General features: G+C 44.9%; 1 protein-coding gene across 3 annotated transcripts in view; it reads left to right on the top strand.

The window, feature by feature from the left end:
- Positions 1-486: 486 nt before the first annotated feature.
- The window catches only part of stim1a (stromal interaction molecule 1a), a 46,143-nt gene continuing 22,001 nt past the window's right edge, over positions 487-24,628 (top strand). For 2 of the 3 annotated variants that reach the window (XM_014163418.2, XM_014163417.2), the window contains exons 1-6: positions 487-1,077; positions 1,613-1,736; positions 7,100-7,230; positions 11,138-11,252; positions 14,543-14,651; positions 14,759-14,874. In XM_014163418.2, the coding sequence (XP_014018893.1) occupies positions 1,625-1,736; positions 7,100-7,230; positions 11,138-11,252; positions 14,543-14,651; positions 14,759-14,874 (583 nt within the window). In that variant the 5' untranslated portion in view covers positions 487-1,077; positions 1,613-1,624. The remainder of the gene's footprint in view (positions 1,078-1,612; positions 1,737-7,099; positions 7,231-11,137; positions 11,253-14,542; positions 14,652-14,758; positions 14,875-24,628) is intronic. The other variant, XM_014163419.2, reaches the window with a different exon arrangement.

Raw genomic sequence — 24,628 nt, 5'->3', positions numbered from 1 at the left:
TGTATCTATATATATGTATCTCTCTCTATATATATATATAGAGAGAAAACGTTTAAGTAGTACTGTGTGTGTATATATATATATATATGTATATAATATATATACATATATATAAATGTATTACTTAAACAGTACTACTTAAACGTTTTCTCTGCTACCGCACGGCAAGTGGTACCGGTGCGCCAAGTCTAGGACCAAAAGGCTCTTCAACAGCTTCTACCCCCAAGCTGAACAATTAATAAAAATCGCCACCGGACAATTTACATTGACACCCCCTTTTACTTGAGTAAGTTTTTTTTTTAAACGTTTACTCAAGTATAACAATTAGGTACTTTTCCACAACAATGCATATATATATATATATATATATAAGATGTATTATGTGAATATATTTTTACCTTCATAATTCGTTTACACCATTTACAGGGCGGTACTCTTATTTTGAAGGATTACTAAAAACACGTGACAGGAAGTGATTCACTAATATTGCTTGATTCACAGGTGAAGCAACCCAGTCCAGAGAATTGAACGAGTCAGCTCCAAAGCCAGGAGTTTAAGCTTTTTTGAGTGTGAGGGGGGGGGGGGAACCAGCTGTAGCAGACATGTAGTTAGTGGATGACAACCGCTCTGTGTTTGAATCAATCATAAGTACTTTTCTCCTTACTCGAGTGTATTTTATCCAGTAAATTGACGTAAGAGGACGGATTGGCTCGCGTTCTGTCATTGTGTATAGCTCGTGTGCTATGATTAGCTGCTGACAATGATCTGAAGCCTGCTGTGCAAGTGCGTTGGTGAGCTAGCTGAAGACGCGGCCCTAACCATTACGTTACTTAGTTATCTTTATCCTAGTGTCTGTGTTAGTCGACCACCTCGGCCTTGCCTTGGATTGCCATTAGCGGGCTAAACAGAGCGGAAAATCATTTGTCATATGCAGCTAGCCAACTAATTTAGCTCTTTATCCATGGAGTACAGAGGGGTTTCTCTTTACAGTTTGGACCTACGATTGATGACGTGCCTTTGATTCTACTGTAACCACGAGAGTTGTAATAAGAGCATCAAATGCAAAAGTCTTGAAAGGTAAATAACTACAATTGAATGCCTACTTAGAAAATCATGAAACAACCGACCCGATTATGATCGCTATTCAGGCCTGGCTGTCAAACTCATTTATGTTTTGATAAGGTTGGTTAGCCAGCCATTTTTTGCTGTTAACTATGATTCCTTGTGATCCATATCCAGCTAATATTGTCTTGTACTGATTTTATTGAAATAGCTAAACATGTTAATTGTTTGCTAGTAGTATTATGGTCATTTTGTTAGGGGCTGGCGGCAGATAGTACAGGCTCTGTGACTTCTATACTGAGTAACTAGCCAAGTTAATGTCCCAGATATGGGCTACCAACCCTCCTTGTCCGATGATAGTTTGCTTGTCAAGTTTCCGATGTGCTCTCATTTGACACTTTTTAGCTAGTTCTTTTAGATTGTAATAATAATTGAAGTCATTGGTTTGAAATCTGAAGTTCAGTCATAGTTAAATCACTAGGCTAGTACAGTATCTAACGTTATACATGTGAGATGTCACAAAAACTTTTCTTCTCCACCCTCTTCCTAGCAAACCTCCATTATGGATTTCAGCAAATCTTTGACCTTGTGGATTGTATGCTTATGCCTCCTGAGTGAAAGTTGGACGGTCCAAGCCAGCTCAGACCACCATCATATTGATAATGGTGTGTCAGGTATGTAAATATAATTGAGAAATGTCCAAACATTATGACACGCCTGCAAGTACAATACACAAAATGATCAAAATTGGTCACTTGTCAACTTTTGTTGCATTATCAGTGCACTAGAATCTCCTGTACCAGTTTTGTATTAAGAAATTGTGCCAGCTCTAAATGCAGCCATGCTGAGAATAGTTAGGGTATGCATTCTCCATTAAGCTCTGTCCTCGGGTGGTCAGGGCACAGTCACGTCAGGGAGTCGTGCATCTTGGTAGTGTTTTTTTTCTTGTCGATTTGACAAGTCAGTCAAAAATGTATTTTACTCATCGTCACTAGTTTTGCCACAGCATTCAATGTAATTCCAAGGTGGAATGTGTGAAACTATTGTCATAAGTTATTTCAACTAAACAAAGTGACACTGAAGATGTTTGGGACTTAGCAAAATGTAAGGAGCATCATATAGGTGTCTAAGCCTCATGTCGGCTACAGTAGTATGCTCCACCTAGCCTATTCATTGTTAGTTTTAGACCAAACCAGTCTCCTCTTCTGTTCCATTTTGGGCGCGTATGTATAATAAAGTCATATCATATTTATACAGCTGTGGGTGAATTGGGTGCCTGCCCATCATTTTATCATCACTGTTTATACAGGGCTCCTATGATTGCACATGAACAGTGTTGATGTTGAACTTGTGGCATTTGTAGTTTATCATGTAGTGCTATGCTTCCTGTCCAAGGAGCCCTTAACTATTGTAGGCCTATTCCTAAAAAATGGAGACATTTAGAAATGTATAACAATAGCTTTGAAGACAACTCTCGGCCATGACTTTTGAAAGTTAGCCTATTCTATACCACTTACAGTAATTGTGCCTCTACTTGAGAGGTCTTTTGATTTGACGTCATGCAATGAGGCCAGACTGTGTAAAGGCTTCAGCTGAATTGGACAGGCCCAGTCATGGAGTGATACATGTTGGCTGTCACAGTCACCCATCTCCAATAAAGATTTTATTTGGGGTAAAACATTGAAGACTGTTGTAGTGGTCTGCTGGACCTGTTGGTGGTGAGACATTCAGTGAACGTTGCCTAGCTACCCACATACATAATGTATAGGCTATTGTCTGTGCTCAGAAACAGTTTAACTAGCTTGTGGCATTTGTGTGATGAAGAGACTCGGGGCCTGGAGAGGGTTGTGTGATGAAGAGACTCGGGGCCTGGAGAGGGTTGACTACTGCCTGCTACAGTAAGCCTGGTTGGGCATCCTCGAGTCAGGACGGAAGCAGTGATTACACCAGTGGAGTGGTGCAGAGGGCAAGTGTGTGTTCAGTCTTCTACAAGTGAATACACAGAGGGTTAGATAACTTAAACCTCTTTGAAAAGGTAGTCTAGTATGTAAATATTTAATATCCATCTTGTTTGCAAACCAAATGAGGAAGAGGGGGTGTGAGAGCTGCAGGTGATAAACGTCATTCGTTTTTCAATATGGCCGTGTTTGCTGAAGAAGTACTGGGTTGCACTTCTGGAATGTAGACACTCTGGTATTTTCAAATGCACAAAAAACAACAGCCCAAAAAGTTACTTTTTAACCAGCACCACCACACCCTTGGGTTTTAGACTTAAACTTGTATCTAATAGGCTAGCTGTGTTCAGCATACTGACTTACGTGGGTTGATTTGGACCCCCCAGCAAGATTTATGCTGTTAGATTGTTGAATTAAAGAACAGGTTGACCTGAAAAGGCTTTGTTATTTGGTAATCTGGAGCCATATTAGCCAGGAGGCTTTCATTTAGAGCTGCATTGTTATTGTCTAAGTAGTAGGCCTATTAGCTTCGGTTACTCTGTTTGCTAAAGGCTGTACGCGAGCACAAGATTGCTCAGATAGGATACTCATTGCACCTGAAATGGGGACCGATAGGGGTGTGACTTTAGTCAAGCTGCCACTATAGATGTTTGAGATTCGGTGCCTTCCATTGCAGTTGTAGAGCCTAGTTATGGCAGAGGAAATACTGTTTTTGATCAGAAATGCTCCACCCCACTTTCTGCTGCAGTGCAGTGGCACATTTTTGTGCCATATGCTGCTGCCTGTATGTGTTGAAGAGAAGGCTTTACAGCCAAAGAATGTTAACATGTCTTAACAAGCAGCTATGGACAACCTGACAGAACATCAGTTGATGGATTAGCAGCTTGTTGTAGCCTACTTACACTTTTTGATTAATTTCTTTATTTTCTTGTTGGAGTTCCCAGTAGAGTGGGAGGGTGTGTAACTAAGTTGGCCGTACCCTCCTGCACATAAAGGCTTCTTGAAGTTAGGAACAGTTTTACTCCAAAATTGAGCATTTATTTGAAAAATAGATTGTTGTATACATCTATGGTTAACATCAGGATTTGAGCTAAAACAAGGATGAAAAGGTAAGAGCATAACATGTTCTCTATTCTTGCTTTCAACTACTCTCACTGCCTCTCAGAACCACATATACCTGTATTCAATCAACTTAAATGGGTGGGAGTGGCTACAATTATCTTATTCGCCAATCCTGACTCAACACATTTCTCACATATAATTACACACAACTGTAGCAGAATATACGTTTGACTGGTAGGATATGAAAAATGACTGCAAAACTGGGCGCTTTAACAAATAAACATGAACAGTCTCACACACACACACAATGGGGAATGTATGAGTCTTTAGGTGAGGATGTGCCATCATCCTCACAGGGTGTCAGCTGTGGTGCTTGTTGATATGCCTGGGTATTATAGAATTGATTCCACAATGGCCACCTGTCATAGCCTCTGGCTGGCTTGCTCTAGATCTTGACCGGTCGGGGTATAGTGACTTTTGTGGATCCAAACAAGTTTAACAGTTGACCACTTTTCTGTAGTTGCCTACAGCTAGGCTGCTTGATAGAGTGCAATTCCACAGCTTCACTTTTCTGGCTTTGTTGCCATTTTCTGTTCAGCCCTTGCTGCCTTAATTAAGTCTTTGTCATAAATAAATCTGCAGCAGTATTCCATGCCAGAGAAGCGCCTGGCTGCCTTGTCCTGTGCTGTGCTATGCTATGCTGACTCATGCCTGTAAGTTGCACTCTGCATGGGCCAATCGGGGTAGGTCTTGCCTAATGCCTAGTATTGTAATACTACGAGTTGCCTTGTGCAGCAAATGGGAGAGCAAGCTGGAAATAAACACACACATGCACTCTTGTGTGCTTCCTCATGATAGATTGCACCACACAGGAATAAACCTAATATCACGTTTCTTAGTGTGAGAACTGAAGACATTGTACTAATCTAGGCCATGCCCTATTTCATTTCTGTTTTGGGCTGATTTCTGGGCAGGATAACCCACAGTCATACAAGCAGGAATATTTAGCAGACTCTTTGTTTTGGGCTGATTTCTGGGCAGGATAACCCACAGTCATACAAGCAGGAATATTTTGCAGACTCTTAGCTTTGCTCTATCTGGTAAGCTTTTTCCCATTTAGGGACTATGCTATGAATTCTTTCAGCCATTTTGCATGCTTTTTAAAAATTATTTTTTTACCCTGCTGTTTCATCATGTAGACTACATTGCAAAGAGATAGAAGGTACATTCTTTTGACCTGAGATTGTGAACTTGAAACTTAGAACATTGACGCTTTCTGAAATGACACTTGGCTACACTGAAAATCTCTGTGGCTTAGAGGCAGCCTTGGTCATGCTCCTGCACACAGCCCAGAATGTCTGCAGACAGCAGCTCAGGCCAAACAAGGCTTTCCTGTGACTTGAAGCAAGGCCTTATCTGTGATCTGCTGAGGGTTTTTAATCCCCCAGGAGAGGGGGGAAGACTGCAGGCCAGGCAGGCTTAGATGCAACACAACAATTTCAGAACCATAACGACACCCAGAGATACTCCCAGCATGTAACACGATTTTATACAACTTTCAAACGACTAAGTTGTTTTTGGTGACAGGGTTTACGTGTTATGCTCTACAAGTTTTCCACTAGAAAGAGTAGAACCAGCTCAAATAACACTGTTATTTGTCTATTAGATGTTCAATGTTTCTTTTGAAAAATCATTTAAAAAAGGAATAGGCCTTGTCTCACCATATTAAAACCAGAGTTCAGTTCATGTAACAGGGTTGACCTTTAATGAGGGACGGACTTAATCACTATTCACATGACAAAGTTATTTCTGAAGATTATTATTTATCAAAGCAAGAACATAGCTTGGGCTTTACAATGAGGGTTAAAACTTGAAGATATGTTGGGGTTAAGTGCGTAAAAATCTTCCTCGTAGTCGGGAAAACATGACGAGGGACATTTTTTACACTTTCACAAGTCATGTATAGAATCACATTTTTATAGAATTTTTCCATGTGCTCTATATTAAAGGACACTTAATTTAATAGGCCTACTAGTAGGCTAGGGAAAGGAAAATGACGTCAGCCTAGTAATGAATCATGATTTGTATGTTTTGCCCTCATAGTTCCCCCTGGTCATTGACTTCCCTCACTAGAACTCTACTTCCCTACACACGTGTTGCACTGGGATTGATGACATATCAACACCCTTGTCACATTGAGTGTAGGCAACACTCAGGTTACACTGTTGAAAAGAAAGCAAACTCCTACCCTCACCACCATTCTCCAATGTAACCATACAGCTGGACACAGCCTGGTTATAAATAACCTCTTGCTAGGTTTAGTTAACGCTCAGCTAAATTTAGCATCCCTATGGTTTTCTGCTGTGAGCAGCAAAGCTCCCAGGTTACTATGGGTATTTGAACAAATGGCTTGGGATGGTTTCAAGGTGGACAGAGTTTTGGCTGTTGGCCTACCCATAAGCTGCGGTGTGTTACAGGTCGATAGCCACTAGTCCTACTGTATGATGTAGGGTTGGGCTCTATCCAGATGTTCATATCTTAAAACCGTTCCTGTACCATACCGGGGAAACGGTATTACCGACAGTACACATGTGGCACTGCTTATTTCCCCCCCAAAAGAACTATGTATTTTTGTTTTGACACACAAAACTAATTTAGGCAGCAGGGATCTTGATCCGGGAGGGTTGATTGTCTCTGCTGTAACCAAGAAGCTTGATGTGGATGCTAGGGCTTAGCTAGCAAGTTAGCAAACCAAATGCATAGCTGGAGCCCTGAGTTGGAGATTATTTATTTGGTACATCTTGGATAGTTAACTTGCAGTTATAAGCAGTGGCGTAGCTTTAGGGCACCCCAAACTGTCATACCATCGGTCTCTCAAAATACCCTGTTATACGGTTTACCGCCCTAGCCTAGTATGATGGAGAAAATATCAGGTGTTGTTGGGAGCCCTGTACAACTGCTATCACTTCAAACTTCAGTACGAGCTCTGACTCAGGTTGAATTTGTCTTTTCTCCCTCAGAACTCTGTCGCATCGACGAGCCTCGGTGCCACGATGAGAATACCATCCTCAGTTTCGAGGCGATCCGCAGTATCCACAAGCAGATGGATGATGATGCTAATGGCAATGTGGACGTGTCAGAGACGGATGGGGTGAGTAATACTACCAGGTTCCCTACTCAATGTGTTGTCAGACTGACTGGGTGAGTAATACTACCAGGTTCCCTACTCAATGTGTTGTCAGACTGACTGGGGTGAGTAATACTACCAGGTTCCCTACTCAATGTGTTGTCAGACTGATGGGGTGAGTAATACTACCAGGTTCCCTACTCAATGTGTTGTCAGACTGACTGGGTGAGTAATACTACCAGGTTCCCTACTCAATGTGTTGTCAGACTGACTGGGTGAGTAATACTACCAGGTTCCCTACTCAATGTGTTGTCAGACTGACGGGGTGAGTAATACTACCAGGTTCCCTACTCAATGTGTTGTCAGACTGACTGGGTGAGTAATACTACCAGGTTCCCTACTCAATGTGTTGTCAGACTGACTGGGTGAGTAATACTACCAGGTTCCCTACTCAATGTGTTGTCAGACTGACTGGGTGAGTAATACTACCAGGTTCCCTACTCAATGTGTCTGTCAGACTGACTGGGTGAGTAATACTACCAGGTTCCCTACTCAATGTGTTCTCAGACTGACTGGGTGAGTAATACTACCAGGTTCCCTACTCAATGGGTTGTCAGACTGACGGGGTGAGTAATACTACCAGGTTCCCTACTCAATGTGTTGTCAGACTGACTGGGTGAGTAATACTACCAGGTTCCCTACTCAATGTGACGTGTCAGACTGACTGGGTGAGTAATACTACCAGGTTCCCTACTCAATGTGTTGTCAGACTGACGGGGTGAGTAATACTACCAGGTTCCCTACTCAATGTGACGTGTCAGACTGACTGGGTGAGTAATACTACCAGGTTCCCTACTCAATGTGTTGTCAGACTGACTGGGTGAGTAATACTACCAGGTTCCCTACTCAATGTGACGTGTCAGACTGACTGGGTGAGTAATACTACCAGGTTCCCTACTCAATGTGTTGTCAGACTGACGGGGTGAGTAATACTACCAGGTTCCCTACTCAATGTGTCTGTCAGACTGACTGGGTGAGTAATACTACCAGGTTCCCTACTCAATGTGTTGTCAGACTGACTGGGTGAGTAATACTACCAGGTTCCCTACTCAATGTGTTGTCAGACTGACTGGGTGAGTAATACTACCAGGTTCCCTACTCAATGTGTTGTCAGACTGACTGGGTGAGTAATACTACCAGGTTCCCTACTCAATGTGTTGTCAGACTGACTGGGTGAGTAATACTACCAGGTTCCCTACTCAATGTGTTGTCAGACTGACTGGGTGAGTAATACTACCAGGTTCCCTACTCAATGTGATGTCAGACTGACTGGGTGAGTAATACTACCAGGTTCCCTACTCAATGTGTTGTCAGACTGACTGGGTGAGTAATACTACCAGGTTCCCTACTCAATGTGACGTGTCAGACTGACTGGGTGAGTAATACTACCAGGTTCCCTACTCAATGTGACGTGTCAGACTGACGGGGTGAGTAATACTACCAGGTTCCCTACTCAATGGGTTGTCAGACTGACGGGGTGAGTAATACTACCAGGTTCCCTACTCAATGTGTTGTCAGACTGACTGGGTGAGTAATACTACCAGGTTCCCTACTCAATGTGTTGTCAGACTGACGGGGTGAGTAATACTACCAGGTTCCCTACTCAATGTGTTGTCAGACTGACGGGGTGAGTAATACTACCAGGTTCCCTACTCAATGTGTTGTCAGACTGACGGGGTGAGTAATACTACCAGGTTCCCTACTCAATGTGTTGTCAGACTGACTGGGTGAGTAATACTACCAGGTTCCCTACTCAATGTGTTGTCAGACTGACTGGGTGAGTAATACTACCAGGTTCCCTACTCAATGTGTTGTCAGACTGACTGGGTGAGTAATACTACCAGGTTCCCTACTCAATGTGTTGTCAGACTGACTGGGTGAGTAATACTACCAGGTTCCCTACTCAATGTGTTGTCAGACTGACTGGGTGAGTAATACTACCAGGTTCCCTACTCAATGTGTTGTCAGACTGACGGGGTGAGTAATACTACCAGGTTCCCTACTCAATGTGTTGTCAGACTGACTGGGTGAGTAATACTACCAGGTTCCCTACTCAATGTGTTGTCAGACTGACTGGGGTGAGTAATACTACCAGGTTCCCTACTCAATGTGTCGTGTCAGACTGACTGGGTGAGTAATACTACCAGGTTCCCTACTCAATGGGTTGTCAGACTGACGGGGTGAGTAACTCTAATCCCCTGTCATCCACCAGCAGGGACTCCTTCCCAAGATGGGCAGAGATAATGAGATTAGTTCATGGCTGCCTGGTAATGGCCTTTATTTTGCTATTGAAGTAAGTGGTGGATTTGTGCTTTTCCTGGCCAGGCATTGGGCGGTCTAAGGCACTGCATCTCAGTGCTAGAGGCGTCACTACAGACACCCTGGTTCGAATCCAGGCTGTGTCACAACCGTCCGTGATTGGGAGTCCCGTAGGGTGGCGCACAATAGGCCCAGCGCTGTCCAGGTTTGGCCGGTGTAGGCCGTCATTGTAAATAAAAATATGTTCTTAACTGACTTGCCTAGTTAAATAAAGGTTGAACAAGAAAACATTGAAAGAAATGTCTGCAGTCAGAGGTCAGGGCTGCTAAAATGACTCCCATGTGGCCTGCCCTCCTCTACCGTCCCCGTAGCAGGCTTCTCTTCCACTGTAACCAGTAGTAGGGCAGGCTTGGAGAGGAGAGGCCTGTACGGCAGCCGGAGGTCTCTTCTTCTGCAGGGGCTGAGCAGTTTTAGAGAAGGAGACACTGGCTCTGGTTGATGATCCCTGAAGCAGCCAGTCTGTGAATTAAGCACATATTTCTGGTACCAGTCCTGGCTCAGAGCCAACACTGAGGAAGGCTGAACAAAACATGTGGAGCGTTCGGACCAAAGCAGCTCTGATGCCTGGGCACTTCTTAAAGAAATAATAGGTTTTTATGATCATGTTTTGGAATTTTATTCGGATCTCTAACTGTTGCGAAAGCAGCAGCTGCTCTTCCTGGGGTCCACACAAAACATGAAACATGACATAATACAGAACATTACTAGACAAGATCAGCTCAAGGACAGAATTACATTTAAAACAAACTAAAATAATTGTAACATCATGACACAACTTAACATGTTGAACACACCATACTAGGATTTTTAAAACATTAGCTATTTGGCTACATTGTCAAAGAAACGGTATGATAACAGCATGGGGGCTGGCTAGAGATGGATGAAACATAATGTCAGTTAAGCCCTGTCGCTGCACTGCTATGCTGTTGCTCAAGAGAACCGGAGACACTCAGTGTGTCTGGCATTACTTACAGTAGGCTCATTAGATTGGAATATTGGTCGAGTTTTTAGAGTAGAAAGAGGAACACCTGATTTCCTGTTTTGTATTCCTCAGCAATGGAGTTATAGGTTTGTACTTTACATCACAGGTTTTCAGGCAAGTAAAGCGTCAGTGGAAAATGACACATGTGCATGCTCAAACCAAAAGATCTTTTTTGACATTCACCTATTAAGACAATGTCTCGATCTTAATTGACATTCAGTCATAAAAGGCCATGTGTTTTCTAGCCCCTTCTCAGTGTGAGTAAAGCATGGGGTTCCTGGCTGTTCCACACAGCCTCCTCTACTGCTTGTCATGAACACTGTGATAATGTTACAAGGCCGGATGCACACTGCAGGCAAAGGGATGCACAAGGCTTGCTTCTCTGTTGGTTATTCTCTGAGCAAGCTAACACTTTGCAGTCTCCAAAGTCTACCTCAGCCTGGATGAAACTGTTTGATTCTTCTGCTCTGACATCATCCTATAAGTGACAGGCCACATAATCCTTCTGGCTGATTTGATTGACACCTCTCTTCCCTTCTCTCCCCCCCATGTGACCTCGGTGACCTCCAGTTCCTAAGGGAGGACCTGAACTACCACGATCCCAAAGCCAAGCACAACAGTTTCCACGGAGACGACCAGTTCATCAGTGTGGAAGACCTGTGGAATACTTGGAAGGGTTCTGAAGGTGCTGGAACTAACACCGCAGTGTTGCTACAGCCCCCCACTCTTCTCTGCTCTTTTCAGGCTAGCAGCACAAACAACCCTCCCCTCCAGGCACGCTGCCCCACTCAGTGCATCCGTTTGCATATAAGAGAGTCTCAGACGATGAATCTCATTCGGTACACTGTGTTCTCTTCTCAGAGCTCTGCCGGTTCAGCCCACCTTGTTTGATGTCTCACTGCTGACTGACACCGTGTTAGCTAGACTCCCTGTGCTTTGTCTGTTTTAGCGTACTGCATTGTATTTACGTTTTTATCTTCAGTAATTAGATTGAATGCTTGATGTTTTGTGTGGTGACTGTAGGTAAGGGAGAGTTCTTGCTGCCCAACCAACCCAGCTACAGCAGTCAAACTTATTAGCTGGTATGTCAGCCTTGTCAAGTAAAGTGCAGACCACTTAGCAGCTCAAGCATCCTGGCAGAGGGTGATCAGTGGCCCTGTCATCATAACATATACACACACAGATAGCAACCATCCACACTGACGTACCACCTACGCCTCCTTGTCCTGCTGGCAGTACTCTGTCACGTTTATTATATACTGTTCATGGCTTTTCACATCTACCTCTCCTCTTTTCTCTTCTCTTTGTCCCTCACCTCCTTCCTCCCGCTCTCTTCATCTCCTCTCTCATTCAACCTTTCCCTCTTTCCCCTGTTTCTCCAAATCTCTTTCAACCACCCAACCCCCTTTCTGGTTGTGTCTCAGTCTCACTGCATTGCAGCTTCCTGTCAGGGGGCTCAGAGTGGAGGTTGGGAGCCAGGAAACTGTCTTTGCTCAGGCCAGCAGCATGCAGCAACACATTAACCCACCCAGCTAGCTAGCAAGGCAGCAGCACATTAACCCAGCTAGCTAGCTAGGCAGCAGCACATTAACCCACCCAGCTAGCAAAGCAGCAGCACATTAACCCACCCAGCTAGTTTGGCAGCAGCACATTAACCCACCCAGCTAGTTAGGCAGCAGCACATTAACCCACCCAGCTAGCTAGGCAGCAGCACATTAACCCACCCAGCTAGCTAGGCAGCAGCACATTAACCCACCCAACTAGCAAAGCAGCAGCACATTAACCCAGCTAGCTAGGTAGGCAGCAGCACATTAACCCAGCCAGCTAGCTAGGCAGCAGCACATTAACCCACCCAACTAGCAAAGCAGCAGCACATTAACCCAGCTAGCTAGGTAGGCAGCAGCACATTAACCCACCCAGCTAGCTAGGCAGCAGCACATTAACCCACCCAGCTAGCAAGGCAGCAGCACATTAACCCACCCAGCTAGCAAGGCAGCAGCACATTAACCCACCCAGCTAGCTAGGCAGCAACACATTAACGCACCCAGCTAGCTAGGCAGCAGCACATTAACCCAGCCAGCTAGCTAGCTAGGCAGCAGCACATTAACCCAGCCAGCTAGCTAGCTAGGCAGCAACACATTAACCCAGCCAGCTAGCTAGCTAGGCAGCAACACATTAACCCACCCAAATAGCTAGGCAGCAGCACATTAACCCACCCAGCTAGCTAGGCAGCAGCACATTAACCCACCCAGCTAGCTAGGCAGCAGCACATTAACCCACCCAGCTAGCTAGGCAGCAGCACATTAACCCAGCCAGCTAGCTAGCTAGGCAGCAGCACATTAACCCAGCCAGCTAGCTAGCTAGGCAGCAGCACATTAACCCACCCTGCTAGCTAGCTAGGCAGCGGCATGTTAACCCAGCCGGCTAGGTAGCAGCACATTAATCCAGCTAACTGGCTAGGCAGCAGCACATTAACCCACAAAGCCAGCTAGGCGGCAGCACATTAACCCACCCACACAGCTAGCTAGGCAGGAGCACATTAACCCACCCTAGCTAGCTAGGCAGGAGCACATTAACCCACCCTAGCTAGCTAGGCAGGAGCACATTAACCCACCCTAGCTAGCTAGCTAGGCAGCAGCACATAAACTTACCCACCCAGCAAGCTAGGCAGCAGCACATTAACTAACTCACCCACCCAGCAAGCTAGGCAGCAGCACATTAACTCACCCACCCAGCCAGCTAGGCAGCAGCACATTAACCCAGCCAGCTAGGCAGCAGCACATTAACCCACCCAGCCGGCTAGGTAGCAGCACATTAACCCACCCAGCCGGCTAGGCAGCAGCACATTAACCCACCCAGCCGGCTAGGCAGCAGCACATTAACCCACCCAGCCGGCTAGGCAGCAGCACATTAACCCATGTTAACCCAGCCGGCTAGGTAGCAGCACATTAATCCAGCTAGCTGGCTAGGCAGCAGCACATTAACCCACAAAGCCAGCTAGGCGGCAGCACATTAACCCACCCACACAGCTAGCTAGGCAGGAGCACATTAACCCACCCTAGCTAGCTAGGCAGGAGCACATTAACCCACCCTAGCTAGCTAGCTAGGCAGCAGCACATAAACTCACCCACCCAGCAAGCTAGGCAGCAGCACATTAACTAACTCACCCACCCAGCAAGCTAGGCAGCAGCACATTAACTCACCCACCCAGCCAGCTAGGCAGCAGCACATTAACCTAGGCAGCAGCACATTAACCCACCCAGCCGCTAGGTAGCAGCACATTAACCCACCCAGCCGGCTAGGCAGCAGCACATTAACCCACCCAGCCGGCTAGGCAGCAGCACATTAACCCACCCAGCCGGCTAGGCAGCAGCACATTAACCCACCCAGCCGGCTAGGCAGCAGCACATTAACCCACCCAGCCGGCTAGGCAGCAGCACATTAACCCACCCACACAGCTAGCTAGGCAGGAGCACATTATCCCACCCTAGCTAGCTAGGCAGGAGCACATTAACCCACCCTAGCTAGCTAGGCAGCAGCACATTAACTCACCCACCCAGCAAGCTAGGCAGCAGCACATTAACTCACCCAGCCGGCTAGGCAGCAGCACATTAACCCACCCAGCCGGCTAGACTGCAGCACATTAACCCACCCAGCCGACTAGGCAGCCTGTGCCCACACCACACTGCTGCTGACTTCCTGCCAGTCCTGTTTCCCTTACCCTGTCTTTTATTGAGAGATGGCTAACGTGTGTAGCTACATTTAACAGCGTGTTATGATAGAGGATCCCTCTAAAGGATTTTGGATACACTCGTCTCACGGCGACACTTAAGATATAAAGCAGAATCACAGATGTTCTCTGTGTGTGGGTCGGCGTTGGCTCAAAGTTGGCGTACAACCAGTGATGGAGATTACTAAGGCTCATCTGAAACGGTCAGAGAGAGAGAGAGGTAATATCATGTTTGTGTATTGCAGTGTGCAACTGGACAGTGGACGATGTGGAGAATTGGCTCATCTACGTGGAGCTGCCGCAGTATGTGGACGCCTTCCGCAAGATGCACTTCAACGGCACTGTCATGCCCAGGTAAATTAACTCAGCTTCCTTCATACTAACCCTCCTATTCTCGCTCTCTTCCTCAATGTTCCTGTGACTGCACTGGAAAATCTCAATCTGTCTGTGTGTTCCCTCAGGCTGGCTGTGAAGAACGCCACTCTGACAGTGTCCATTCTGAAGATGCTGGATCGAAGCCATGTTCAGAAGCTGCAGCTCAAGGCCTTGGACACTGTGCTGTTCGGAGCCCCACTCAGTAAGTGGATTATTATGTTTTACAATTACATGACCTATTAGTATTAGTTTATCTTTCACCCAGACCGATAAAGGAGAATTTCTGTTGCATTCTGATGCGACTGTTTGTGAATGTAATTATAAGAGGAAGAACAGTGTCTGCTCTGTTTGTCTCTCCAATGGGAGACAGTTGGTTAAAAAACCACAACTCCAAACTGTGTTCATTAGTCTCAAGCAGCAGCTTGGCAGTGCTGGAAAATACTAGTTCTTATCAAGTTTCTAGTTTTAATGTCACATGCACCACAAATACAGTGAATGCCTTTCTTGCAAGCTCTAAACCCAACAATGCGGTAATCAATAACAATGTAATACTCAAAATAACAAGGTAGAACAAAAAAACACAAGAAAAAAATTAAAAAGCTTGTCCCACTATAGTTTAGCAGTAATCGTCTAGGACTACCTGCAGGCAGCCTTGTTGCTGCAGCACAGAATACAGTGAATCAGTATGACCCATTTCAATTCTGCTACAATGTCCTTTGATAAGTAACAAACTGAGTATCACCGGGGTTACTGTAAGGCCAGAAACTACCAAGCTTTCCCGTAAAGGAAGTGAAGCCCTCTTTAGGAAGGCTATAATTTGTGGTGCTCTGTGTGCCATACCAAAAGCCAGCCTGTTCCAGCCTCAGCAGAGAGAGAGCAGTACTATTAAAGAGGAGGTGAGTTGATGCTCAGGCTGAGCTACTCTGTATTCTAGGCACACCTCTCTGGCGCACTGAGACAAACACACCACACCTCTAGGGCCCTATATAATCACACCTCTCTGGCACACTGTAAGACAATAAGTCTATGCTAGGTAAAGCTCCGCCTTATCTCAGTTCACTGGTCACGATAACAACACCCACCCGTAGCACACGTTCCAGCAGGTATATCTCACTGATCATCCCCAAAGCCAACACCTCATTTGGCCACCTTTCATTCCAGTTCTCTGCTGCCAGTGACTGGAACGAATTGCAAAAATCGCTGAAGTTGGAGACTTTTATTTCCCTCACCAACTTTTAACATCAGCTACCTGAGCTGCTAACCGATCGCTGTACATAGTCCATCTGTAAATTGCCCACCCAATCTACCTACCTCATCCCCATTTAGTTTTTATTTTATTTACTTTTCTGCTCTTTTGCACACCAGTATTTCTACTTGCACATCATCATATGCTCATTTATCACTCCAGTGTTAATCTGCTAAATTGTAATTATTCGCTCCTATGGCCTATTTATTGCTTACCTCCTCATGCCTTTTGCACACACTGTATATAGACTTTCTTTTTTTCTACTGTGTCATTGACTTGTTTATTGTGTTATTGGCTTGTTTATTGTTTACTCCATGTGTAACTCTGTGTTGTTGTCTGTGTCACACTGCTTTGCTTTATCTTGGCCAGGTCACAGTTGTAAATGAGAATTTGTTCTCAACTAGCCTACCTGGTTAAATAAAGGTGAAATAAAATAAATAAACACTGAGACAAACACACCAAAACTCTGTCAAATCTGTGTTGAGGATGGAATCATGGAATACAGAGATTAAAATGGAATTCAACAATTTATTAAATGTGCTGAACGTAGTAGGAAATCAACTAATTGTATTGAACTTATTAGAAAATTCCTACATTTTCCCAAGTTACTCATCAGATATTATCAAAATGAATCAGTGATTTGTATTTTCCTGCAACGTTTTGAAATGGCACCGGTATGCCCGTCTGTCCGTGCCGTGCGTGTGTATCTCTACACTGTGTAGGCGTTAGCGATGATGCTAATGATAACCTTCTAGTAGAGATGGAAAGGCTTTCCCAGAATCCTTCTCAATTAAATGTTAACCTCAAAGTAGCCAATGCCTACCTGGCAGAATGATAACATGATTATTTTCATCAATCCAGTGGCCATTTTGTTTTGCAAATTCTGCAATCACATGAGCGCTATAGGAACATGGCTAACCAAACAACGGTCTCTTGCTGGTGCACACTTGCGTTAACAAGGTGCATGTCCCAACCTGGCACTGTCCTACCAGTTATGGATTTAAAGGACCCAACCTGGCATTAAGTCCTGCCAATTATGGAGTTAAAGGACCTGATAGGAAACAGAACATGTCAGTTGTATTTATGTGGAGCATCATCAGTCATTCCCACAGCAACCCTGGGCCTGGTTAAACAGGAAGAACATAGGACTAGGTTCCTGACAGCTGTCTCACAGTTACATATTTCAGCCTGTTGCAGCATGAATCTTTAGTACCCAGGGGCTCCTGCTGTGTCAGTGGTTGGTCATGTAGCTACACCTGTTTTCCCCCATTGTTTTCCTACTGTAAATGTATGGCATTCTGTTGGTCATACCCTGTCAGTGGGTCTGGGGCTTGAAAGAAACTGCTGATGTAGTCACCATCAGACAAGGGTTCCTGGGAACTAGGGAGGGAGAACCTGATGGCTCACATTCTGGGGCTGCACCACAGACAGATTGTGTACAGTGTGGTGGTGGCTCTATAAAATCTTGTAATATTCAAATTTCGTTTGTGGTTTTCACTCTCAAAATCACACTTTTCTAAATAGAACATCAAATTGTGTTCTTTGTGTTCTTCAATCAAAATCAAATGTATTTTTATATAGCCCTTCGTACATCAGCTGATATTCTCAAAGTGCTGTACAGAAACCCAGCCTAAAACCCCAAACAGCAAGCAAAACATGTGAAAGAAGCACGGTGGCTAGGAAAAACTCCCTAGGAAAAACTCCCTAGAAAGGCCAAAAACCTAGGAAGAAACCTAGAGAGGAACCAGGCTATGAGGGGTGGCCAGTCCTCTTCTGGCTGTGCAGGGTGGATATTATAACAGAACATGGTCAAAATGTTAAAATGTTAAAATGTTCATAAATGACCAGCATGGTCAAATAATAATAATCATAGTAGTTGTCGAGGGTGCAACAAGCACGTCCGGTGAACAGGTCAGGGTTCCATAGCCGCAGGCAGAACAGTTGAAACTGGAGCAGCAGCACGGCCAGGTGGACTGGGGACAGCAAGGAGTCATCATACCAGGTAGTCCTGAGGCATGGTCCTAGGGCTCAGGTCCTCCGAGAGAAAGACAGAAAGAGAGAAAGAGAGAATTAGAGAGAGCATATTTAAATAGACACCGGATAAGACAAGAGAAATACTCCAGATGTAACAGACTGACCCTAGCCCCCCGACACATAAACTACTGCAGCATAAATACTGGAGGCTGAGACAGGAGGGATCAGAAGACACTGTGGCCCCATCCGATGATACCCCCGGACAGGGCCAAACAGGCAGGATATAACCCCACCCACTTTGTCAAAGCACAGCCCCCACACCACTAGAGGGATGTCTCCAACCACCAACTTACCGTCCTAAGACAAGGCCGAGTATAGCCCACAACGATCTCCGCCATGGCACAACCCAAGGGGGGCGCCAACCCAGACAGGAAGACCACGTCAGTGACTCAACCCACTCAAGTGACGCACCCCTCCCATGGACGGCATGGAAGAACACCAGTAGGCCAGTGACTCAGCCCCTGTAAAAGGGTTAGAGGCAGAGAATCCCAGTGGAAAGAGAGGAACCGGCAAGGCAGAGACAGCAAGGGCGGTTCGTTGCTCCAGCCTTTCCGTTCACCTTCACACTCCTGGGCCAGACTATACTTAATCATAGGACCTACTGAAGAGAGAAGTCTTCAGTAAAGACTTAAAGGTTGAGACCGAGTCTGCGTCTCTCACATTGGTAGGCAGACCATTCCATAAAAATGGAGCTCTATAGGAGAAAGCCCTACCTCCAGCCGTTTGCTTAGAAATTCTAGGGACAATTAGGAGGCCTGCGTCTTGTGACCGTAGCGTACGTGTAGGTATGTACGGCAGGACCAAATCGGAAAGATAGGTAGGAGCAAGCCCATGTAATGCTTTGTAGGTTAGCAGTAAAACCTTGAAATCAGCCCTTGCCTTAACAGGAAGCCAGTGTAGGGAGGCTAGCACTGGAGTAATATGATCACATTTTTTGGTTCTAGTCAGGATTCTAGCAGCCGTATTTAGCACTAACTGAAGTTTATTTAGTGCTTTATCCGGGTAGCCGGAAAGTAGAGCATTGCAGTAGTCCAGCCTAGAAGTAACAAAAGCATGGATTAATTTTTCTGCGTCATTTTTGGACAAATTTCTGATTTTTGCAATGTTACGTAGATGGAAAAAAGCTGTCCTTGAAACAGTCTTGATATGTTCTTCAAAAGAGAGATCAGGGTCCAGAGTAACGCCGAGGTCCTTCACAGTTTTATTTGAGACGACTGTACAACCATCCAGATTAATTGTCAGATTCAACAGAAGATCTCTTTGTTTCTTGGGACCTAGAACAAGCATCTCTGTTTTGTCCGAGTTTAAAAGTAGAAAGTTTGCAGCCATCCACTTCTTTATGTCTGAAACACAGGCTTCTAGCGAGGGCAATTTTGGGGCTTCACCATGTTTCATTGAAATGTACAGCTGTGTGTCGTCCGCATAGCAGTGAAATTTAACATTATGTTTTCGAATGACATCCCCAAGAGGTAAAATATATAGTGAAAACAATAGTGGTCCTAAAACGGAACCTTGAGGAACACCGAAATTTACAATTGATTTGTCAGAGGACAAACCATTCACAGAGACAAACTGATATCTTTCCGACAGATAAGATCTAAACCAGGCCAGAACTTGTCCATGTAGACCAATTTGGGTTTCCAATCTCTCCAAAAGAATGTGGTGATCGATGGTATCAAAAGCGGCACTAAGATCTAGGAGCACGAGGACAGATGCAGAGCCTCGGTCTGACGTCATTAAAAGGTCATTTACCACCTTCACAAGTGCAGTCTCAGTGCTATGATGGGGTCTAAAACCAGACTGAAGCGTTTCGTATACATTGTTTGTCTTCAGGAAGGCAGTGAGTTGCTGTGCAACAGCTTTTTAAATTTTTTTTGAGAGGAATGGAAGATTCGATATAGGCCGATAGTTTTTTATAATTTCTGGATCAAGATTCGGCTTTTTCAAGAGAGGCTTTATTACTGCCACTTTTAGTGAGCTTGGTACACATCCGGTGGATAGAGAGCCGTTTATTATGTTCAACATAGGAGGGCCAAGCACAGGAAGCAGCTCTTTCAGTAGTTTAGTTGGAATAGGGTCCAGTATGCAGCTTGAGGGTTTGGAGGCCATGATTATTTTCATCATTGCGTCAAGAGATATAGTACTAAAACACTTTAGTATCTCCCTTGATCCTAGGTCCTGGCAGAGTTGTGCAGACTCAGGACAATGGAGCTTTGGAGGAATACCCAGATTTAAAGAGGAGTCTGTAATTTGCTTTCTAATGATCATGATCTTTTCCTCAAAGAAGTTCATAAATTTATTACTGCTGAAGTGAAAGCCATCCTCCATTTGCGAAGGCTGCTTTTTAGTTAGCTTTGCGACAGTATCAAAAAGAAATTTCGGATTGTTCTTATTTTCCTCAATTAAGTTGGAAAAATAGGATGATCGAGCAGCAGTAAGGGCTCTTCGATACTGCACGGTACTGTCTTTCCAAGCTAGTCGGAAGACTTCCAGTTTGGTGTGGCGCCATTTCCGTTCCAATTTTCTGGAAGCTTGCTTCAGAGCTCGTGTATTTTCTGTATACCAGGGAGCTAGTTTCTTATGACAGATGTTTTTAGTTTTTAGGGGTGCAACTGCATCTAGGGTATTGCGCAAGGTTAAATTGAGTTCCTCGGTTAGGTGGTTAACTGATTTTTGTCCTCTGACGTCCTTGGGTAGGCAGAGGCAGTCTGGAAGGGCATCAAGGAACCTTTGGGTTGTCTGAGAATTTATAGCACGACTTTTAATGCTCCTTGGTTGGGGTCTGAGCAGATTATTTGTTGCAATTGCAAACTTAATAAAATGGTGGTCCGATAGTCCAGGATTATGAGGAAAAACATTTAGATCCACAACATTTATTCCATGGGACAAAACTAGGTCCAGAGTATGACTGTGGCAGTGAGTAGGTCCAGAGACATGTTGGACAAAACCCACTGAGTCGATGATGGCTCCGAAAGCCTTTTGGAGTGGGTCTGTGGACTTTTCCATGTGAATGTTAAAGTCACCAAAAATTAGAATATTATCTGCTATGACTACAAGATCCGATAGGAATTCAGGGAACTCAGTGAGGAACACTGCATATGGCCCAGGAGGCCTATAAACAGTAGCTATAAAAAGTGAGTGAGTAGGCTGCATAGATTTCATGACTAGAAGCTCAAAAGACGAAAACGTCATTGTTGTTTTTTTTTTGTAAATTGAAATTTGCTATCGTAAATGTTAGCAACACCTCCGCCTTTGCCGGATGCACGGGGGGTATGGTCACTAATGTAACCAGGGGGTGAGGCCTCATTTAACACAGTAAATTCATCAGGCTTAAGCCATGTTTCAGTCAGGCCAATCACATCAAGATTATTATCAGTGATTAGTTCATTGACTATAACTGCCTTGGAAGTGAGGGATCTAACATTAAGTAACCCAATTTTGAGATGTGAGGTATCACAATCTCTTTCAATAATGGCAGGAATGGAGGAGGTCTTTATACTAGTGAGATTGCTAAAGCGAACACCGCCATTTTTAATTTTGCCCAACCTAGATCGAGGCACAGACACGGTCTCAATGGGGAAAGCTGAGCTGACTACGCTGACTGTGCTAGTGGCAGACTCCACTAAGCTGGCAGGCTGGCTAACAGCCTGCTGCCTGGCCTGCACCCTATTTCATTGTGGAGCTAGAGGAGTTGGAGCCCTGTCTATGTTCGTAGATAAGATGAGAGCACCCCTCCAGCTAGGATGGAGTCCGTCACTCCTCAACAGGCCAGGCTTGGTCCTGTTTGTGGGTGAGTCCCAGAAAGAGGGCCAATTATCTACAAATTCTATCTTTTGGGAGGGGCAGAAAACAGTTTTCAACCAGCGATTGAGTTGTGAGACTCTGCTGTAGAGCTCATCACTCCCCCTAACTGGGAGGGGGCCAGAGACAATTAATCGATGCCGACACATCTTTCTAGCTGATTTACACGCTGAAGCTATGTTTGCGCTTGGTGACCTCTGACTGTTTCATCCTAACATCGTTGGTGCCGACGTGGATAACAATATCTCTATACTCTCTACACTCGCCAGTTTTAGCTTTAGCCAGCACCGTCTTTAGATTAGCCTTAACGTCGGTAGCCCTGCCCCCTGGTAAACAGTGTATGTGCACAACAATGTTTAAACCACATCAGGAGACCACTTTTCTGGTATGTGAAAAATCTAAGACATTTTAATTTTTGGCCGTAGAACAAGAATCTGTGATCAGGTTATGTAAGGAAACCAGAATATTAATGTCGCCTTGGGCTTCCTCTGGCCTTGAAGTTCTGTCTGCTCTGCTCTCCATACTAGAGAACGGGGGGGGGAAATAAAGGAGAATTTGGGTTGTTTTATAAGAAGGTTGCAGCAGCATCAGGATAAGGGAGAGTTAGGGGTCTGTGTCTGGAATGTGTCATTGTGTTTGTTTAGGGAAGAGTCTCAGCTGGAGGAAGAGAGGGGGCCGTCTGGACATGACAGCCCCGGGCAGAAAGCCACAGGTCCTGCCGATAGTGGCACAGACTGTCTGTGCACAGCAGCAGCATTTTAAGACACCTTTCACAATGGGCCCCGTCAGAAATGGACACTACTCCTTGTCTTGTCTTAATGGCTGACACATTTACCAAAGGGGACCCATTCCCCAGCCCTGTTTACGACTTATTACATGCAACTGGAGTGTTCAACTGAAGAATAAAAGAAAAAGACAGGTTGGAGCCAAGTCATTCCCAGTCTAATGGTCAGTTAAACATGTCACTTTGGACTTTCTAGGCAACATTCCTGCTAATCAGCGACGTGTTTTCAGAGAAAGGAAAAGCTAATGGAATGTGTTAGAGGAAAGTACCTACATGTACAGTGTCTTCAGAAAGTATTCAGTCCCCTTGACTTTTTCCACATATTGTTACAGTACAGCCTTATTCTAAAATGTATTAAATAAATACAATCCTCAGCAATCTACATACAATACCCTATAATGACAAAGTTAAAACAGGTTTTTATACATTTTATGTTATCACTCTGCACGTCAGAGCAAAAACCAAGCCATGAGGTTGAAGGAATTGTCCGTAGAGCTCCGAGACAGGATTGTGTTGAAGCACAAATCTGGGGAAGGGTACCAAAACATTTCTGCAGCATTGAAGGTCCCTAAGAACACAGTGGCCTCCATCATTCTTAAATGGAAGAAGTTTGGAACCTCCAAGACTCTTCCTAGAGCTGGCTGCCTGGCCAAACTGAGCAATCAGGGGAGAAGGGTGTTGGTCAGGGAGTTGACTAAGAATCCGATGGTCACTCTGACAGAGCTCCGGAGTTCCTCTACGGAGATGGCAGAACCTTCCAGAAGGACAACCATCTCTGCAGCACTCCACCAATCAGGCCTTTGTGGTAGAGTGACCAGATGGAAGCCACTCCTCAGTAAAAGGCTCATGACAGCCCGCTTGGAGTTTGTCGTAAAGCACCTAAAGTCTCTAAGACCATGAGAAACAAGATTATCTCATCTGATGAAACCAGGATTGAACTCTTTGACCTTATTTCCAAGCGTCACGTCTGGAGGAAACCTGGCACCACCCCAACGGTGAATCATGGTGATGGTAGCATCGTGCTGTGGGGATGCTTTTCAGTGGCAGGGACTGGGAGACTAGTCAGGATTGGGGGAAAGATGAACGGAGCAAAGTATAAAGGGATCCTTGATGAACCTGCTCAGGACCTCAGACAGGGGCAAAGGTTCATCTTCCAACAGGACAACGACCCTAAGCACACAGCCAAGACAACACAGGAGTGGCTTCGAGACAAGACTCTGAATGTCCTTGAGTGGCCCAGCCAGAGCCCGGACTTGAACCCGATCGAACATCTCTGGAGAGACCTAAAAATAGCTGTGCAGCAAAGCTCCCCATCCAACCTGACAGAGCTTGAGAGGATCTGCAAAGAAGAAACACAAAATACAGGTGTGCCAAGCTTGTAGTGTCATACCCAAGAAGACTCAAGGCTAATTGCTGCCAAAGGTTCTTCACCAAAGTACTGAATAAAGAGTCTGAATACTTATGTAATTGTCATATTTCATCAAAAATATGTTTTTGCTTTGTCATTATGGGGTATTGTGTGTAGATTGTTGAAGGAAAAAATTCAATGTTTTAGAATAAGGCATAACAAAATGTGGAAAAGTCAATGGGTCTGAATACTTTCCCAAGGCACCAAAATAAAGGAACCGCCAACATAGTGTCTTAATAGGGCGTTGGGCCACCACGAGCCACCAGAACAGCTTCAATGCGCCTTGGCATAGATTCTACAAGTGTCTGGAACTCTATTGGAGGGATGGGACAACATTCTATCATTTGGTGTTGGTGGAAAACGCCATCTCAGGTGCTGCTTCCAGAATCTCCCACTTTAATAATGTTTACGTATCTTACGTTACTCATTTTTATTTATTTTATTTAACCTTTAACTAGGCAAGTCAGTTAAGAACAAATTCTTAAGGGGTGAATGAGGAACAGTGGGTTAACTGCCTTGTTCAGGGGCAGAACGACAGATTTTTACCTTGTCAGCTCGGGGATGTGATCCACCAACCTTTCGGTTACCGGCCCAACGCTCTAACCACTAGGCTACCTGCCTCCCCATATCACATGTATACACCGTATTTTATACCATCTATTGCACCTTGCCTATGCCACTCG

This window comes from Salmo salar, chromosome ssa20 (genome assembly GCF_905237065.1).
Source record: "Salmo salar chromosome ssa20, Ssal_v3.1, whole genome shotgun sequence".
Lineage (NCBI taxonomy): Eukaryota > Metazoa > Chordata > Actinopteri > Salmoniformes > Salmonidae > Salmo > Salmo salar.
The sequence above is the reverse complement of the archived record's forward strand: the minus strand, read 5'-3'. Positions and strand labels throughout refer to the sequence as shown.